This window comes from Coregonus lavaretus (assembly GCF_964263955.1).
Source record: "Coregonus lavaretus genome assembly, contig: HAP1_SCAFFOLD_4359, whole genome shotgun sequence".
Lineage (NCBI taxonomy): Eukaryota > Metazoa > Chordata > Actinopteri > Salmoniformes > Salmonidae > Coregonus > Coregonus lavaretus.
This window is the reverse complement of record NW_028156179.1, coordinates 45,922-51,131: the sequence shown is the minus strand read 5'-3', so window position 1 is coordinate 51,131 and position 5,210 is coordinate 45,922. Positions and strand designations below refer to the sequence as shown.

At 51.3% G+C, this 5,210-nt stretch overlaps 1 protein-coding gene across 1 annotated transcript; it reads left to right on the top strand.

Moving 5' to 3' along the window:
* Positions 1–1,278: 1,278 nt before the first annotated feature.
* On the top strand, positions 1,279–3,356 carry LOC311126710 (zinc finger protein PLAGL2-like; the record flags this gene model as incomplete). The annotated part of the gene is made up of 2 exons (XM_084200702.1): positions 1,279–1,664; positions 1,892–3,356. Exons 1-2 carry the CDS (start codon positions 1,333–1,335, stop codon positions 3,354–3,356), a joined length of 1,797 nt encoding a protein of 598 aa, XP_084056828.1. The 5' UTR covers positions 1,279–1,332.
* Between the last annotated feature and the right edge of the window lie 1,854 nt (positions 3,357–5,210).

The following is a 5,210-nucleotide window of genomic DNA, read 5'->3' as shown; positions in this document are numbered from 1 at the left end:
GTAGCTTAGCCAGGACTTTTACAGTAGTTTGAGGACTCTGTTGAATTAAGCAGCTGACAGGTAGCGAAGCAGCAGGTTCTAAGAAGCGCTAGTTTATGGCGGAAACACCCTGGGGGCTTAGTGTGATTCACTGTTTTCTTTAGGATTATGTGAGCCTTATCCAGTTTCATAACATGTACATGCATGTACACACACAATGCCTGCGTTGTGCCCCCCACAGTTATTTATTTGAAGCCACACAACATATTTGACATTTTAGTCATTTAGCAGACGCTCTTATCCAGAGCGACTTACAGTTAGTGAGTGCATACATTTAATTTAAAAAAAAATGTATACTAGCCCCCCGTGGGAATCGAACCCACAACCCTGGCGTTGCAAGCGCCATGCTCTACCAACTGAGCAACACGGGGCATGTAAAGTATATTCTATACATGATAACATGATGGCTAACGCTCAGTGGATAAGATATACATAGATGAATACTGTGATGACTGGAATGGCTGAATGACTCAACTACTGGAAATGAACAGTCTTAAACAGGCGTTCCTGTTAGTCACTTTTCAGTGTACCACTATGCCACATTGTCCTTTAGTGCCCCCTAGTGCCCAACTGGTATTTGGACTGGAACAATATCAGTCCATAGGCTCAGATTTGGGCCTGGATTCAAACCGTATCACAAAAGTATCGCGGAAGATCCACGTTATAGCTAGATTGAAATTGAAAGGCAATGTTCCCGTGTTCGCGGAGACTGCATTCAGGGTAAACACTGCCTATGTCGTCAAAATTGGAAATGACCTTTAATTGTTTACGCGATACTTCCGCGATACTTCTGCGATACGGATTGAATCCAGCCCCTGGTCAGGAATATTCTTTATTGGCTCATTGGCTAAAATGTATTTGTGCCAAAATACATGAATACACTGAAATAAGAAAAAGAGGATTCACTAATGTCTTGCTTTTCTTTTGTTTACAGGGGACGAAAGATGCAGAGCAGCATTTCCTACTCAACCCCAACCATAGCTGTTGGGACTGGGTGAGAGAGAGAGAGAGAGAGAGAGAGAGAGAGAGAGAGACAGAGTGAGTGAAAAAAAGGAGCTCCACAGACAGAAGGACCAGTTCTCACATAGTAAACAAGTACACGGATACTTGTGTTTTTCAGCAGACATTGACAACAACAGCACTATCTGAGCCCCAGACCATAGCCCCCACTAAGCCCTACCCGGCCCCGCCCGGAGCCACGCCTTTCACTGCACCCCACCACTGCCCACGTAGAGCCTGGAAGGCAGGGGAGCCACGGCCGGGTTTTCATGGCAACAGCACCCTAGGGCTGCCATGGCAGCTGTTGCCGCCGATGCCCCACGCCATATTACCGCACTGACGCCGGAGGACGAGGAAGGAAGAGCCGCTGCCAAGCTGTACGGAGGTGCTACCCTGCCACGGACAGAGAGAGAGAGAGAACGAGAGAGGGAGAGAGAAGAGGAGAGAGAGAGAGAAAGAGTGAGGGAAGAGCGAGCCAGCGGCAACGAGTGTTTGGTGTGTGGGGCTTTGTTTGGTTCACAGGATAAGCTTCGGCTTCACGCCTTCAGTCACAAGGGAGAGAAACCCTTCCGCTGCTCCCAGCCACACTGCCCTAAGGCCTTCAGCTCTAAATATAAACTATTCAGGTAAAACAGCACTCCACCAAGAGTTTTTAAACTCTTAACACTTTAACAGTTCCTCTAAAACACTTTCACAGACTAACTTGTATCATACTGTACTCTCTCTCATTCCTTCTCTCTCTCTTTCTCTCCTTCCTTCTCTCTCTTTCTCTCTTTCTCTCCTTCCTTCCTTCCTTCTCTCTCTCTCTCTCTCTCTCTCTCTCTCTCTCTCTCTCTCTCTCTTCATTATCCAGGCATATGGCCACACACTCTCCACAGAAAACTCACCAGTGCTCATTCTGCGAGAAAATGTTTCACCGCAAAGATCACCTGAAGAACCACCTACAGACTCATGACCCCAACAAAGAGGCCTTCAAGTGTGAGGAGTGTGGCAAGCACTACAACACCAAGCTGGGCTACAAGCGTCACGTGGCCATGCATTCAGCCACGGCAGGGGACCTCACCTGTATGGTGTGCCTACAGAGCTACGAGAGTACCCCTGCCCTGCTGGAGCATCTCAAGAGCCACTCGGGCAAGTCCTCCGCAGGTGCCAAGGAGAAGAAGCACCCGTGTGACCACTGTGACCGCCGCTTCTACACACGGAAGGACGTGCGCCGCCACATGGTGGTCCACACCGGCAGAAAGGACTTCCTGTGTCAGTACTGCGCCCAGCGCTTTGGCAGGAAGGACCACCTGACGCGGCATGTGAAGAAGAGCCACTCTCAGGAGCTGCTAAAGATAGAGCCTCCGGACATGCTGGGCTCTGGCTCCTCCCCCTGCACTGTCAAAGAGGAGCTCAGCCCCATGATGTGCAGCATGGGTCCCAACAAGGACCCCCTGATGGCCAAGCCGTTCCCCAGCGGCACCTCCTTCCCCATGGGCATGTACAACCCCCACCACCTCCAGGCCATGTCCAACCCTGGGGTGGGTCACCACCATTCTCTGATGCCCGGCTCCCTGTCCGCTGCCATGGGGATGGGCTGCCACATAGAGCCCCCCCACCACCACCCCCACCCCCACCCCCCGCACCACCACCACCACCACCATCACCATCACCACCACATTCAACACTCCCCCCCGCTGCCCCACCTGCAGCAGCCCCAACAGCACCACCAGCCCCAACAGCACCAGCAGCCGCCGCCCAAGTATCAGCTGGGATCTACCTCATACCTGCTGGACAAGCCCCTCAAAGTGGAGATGGAGAGCTTTCTCATGGATCTGCAGAGTGGGCTGCCGGGCCCCCACTCATGCGATCATCATCATGCTGCTGCCTCGCCCCCCAAGGAGGGACTAGAGCACCCTCCAGGACTGGCAGACGAGCTGTGTGGGGACCCCCTCCTGTCCAAGAGCCCTGCGGTCATCGCTGACGCTCTGTGCGCTGCTAACATGGATTTCTCTCACCTGCTGGGCTACCTGCCCCTCAACCTGGCCCCCTACAACACCCCCATGAGCACAGCAGGGCTAGTCATGAGCTACACCTCGTCTACCCCCGCCTCCTCCTCCTCTTCTTCCTCATCCTCATCCTTGCATGCCGCCGAGCCCCACGCCGTTGCCACGGCTGCAGCCGCACCTCTTACCTCTTTGCAACCTCAACCTCAGGAGCAGCAGGGTTCCAGCGGGGGCGTGGGGGGTCTAGGGCCCCTGCGTCCCCTCCCGCCAGTGTTTACCTCCAGCCTCAGCACGACCACCCTGCCTCGCTTTCACCAGGCCTTCCAATGAGGGGCCACCGGGCCTGGCCCGGTCCCTACACCATCACCCTCAGCCCACTGTCTGGGCGCCCAAGGGCCAAGGGGCCTGCTGGCCGAAAGGGTTGTGATAAAAAAACAAAAACACATGAACACTTAGAAGCCTTAATTGAAGCGCACAAAAGCTTTTTGATTGAGCCTTAGAGGAAACTAAACCCTTTATTGAAACAAAAGGAAAAGATGATACAAGCTTTTATTTGGGCTTTCTTTCTATCCTTTAGTTATGATGTTTTAGCCCCGCTCTCTTTAACCTCTACCACCAACCTATCTCCCTCATCCATGATCCCCTCTCCCTTTATTCTGTAGTTAGTAGACAGTATCAGTAGGCCTGAAGGCATGGTACTGCTACTTTATAAAGTCATAATATTAAGAAAAAAATCTAAGATTAATTTTAGAGAAGATTATCTATTTTTTGTGATCCAGAAAGACTAGTTTGAAGTGGATGAAATATAATTTTCTTGCTTTTCCAAATGTGACTGAACGTGCTAGGTTATCTCTCCTATGAGTGTAAAGGTCTGAACCACCTGCCCAGAAACGCACCCTGTCTGTCATCAGCACCGTCAGGGGGAAACGCACCCTGTCTGTCATCAGCACCGTCAGGGGGAAACGCACCCTGTCTGTCATCATCACCGTCAGGGGGAAACGCACCCTGTCTGTCATCAGCACCGTCAGGGGGAAACGCACCCTGTCTGTCATCAGCACCGTCAGGGGGAAACGCACCCTGTCTGTCATCATCACCGTCAGGGGGAAACGCACCCTGTCTGTCATCATCACCGTCAGGGGGAAATGCACCCTGTCTGTCATCAGCACCGTCAGGGGGAAACGCACCCTGTCTGTCATCATCACCGTCAGGGGGAAACGCACCCTGTCTGTCATCATCACCGTCAGGGGGAAACGCACCCTGTCTGTCATCATCACCGTCAGGGGGAAACGCACCCTGTCTGTCATCATCACCGTCAGGGGGAAACGCACCCTGTCTGTCATCATCACCATCAGGGGGAAACGCACCCTGTCTGTCATCATCACCGTCAGGGGGAAACGCACCCTGTCTGTCATCATCACCGTCAGGGGGAAACGCACCCTGTCTGTCATCATCACCGTCAGGGGGAAACGCACCCTGTCTGTCATCATCACCGTCAGGGGGAAACGCACCCTGTCTGTCATCATCACCGTCAGGGGGAAACGCACCCTGTCTGTCATCATCACCGTCAGGGGGAAACGCACCCTGTCTGTCATCATCACCGTCAGGGGGAAACGCACCCTGTCTGTCATCATCACCGTCAGGGGGAAAGATTAATGAAGGAATGAAGTGATAATGCCCCGCCCACATTACCCTCCTCCAATAGGCTACAACCACACTAAAAATATCTCAGTCTAGAGAAAGACTCGAACAACTGATTAATGTTATGACTCATAGAGGCAAATCAGTTGTCCAGAAAGTATAAAACAGATAGTTGATTAACATTGATAACCAACGCTGCCAAACACAGCGACCAGTGGCGCCCACATATTTAATGAAAAGGATACAGGTATGTGAAAATATCTGAGTTGGTAGAAAACATGCCAAGTAATGCTGGTTTTATGTTGTTTTTCTAGAGAAGCAATTTTTTTTTTGTAGAAGGCACTTCACCTTTAGGAATCTCTTTGGCTAACCGTCAGGGGATGATGACCTTATTTGGGAAAAACCCCACCCATAAAAGCTGCTCTTGAAAACAGGTAATTACCAATATTTGACTCATGAGGATTTTCCTTCCTTCAACTGTCTTCCTTCCAGCATTTTGTTTTAAGAAGTCTCCATGGTAACACCACACATTACTGATATGTATAT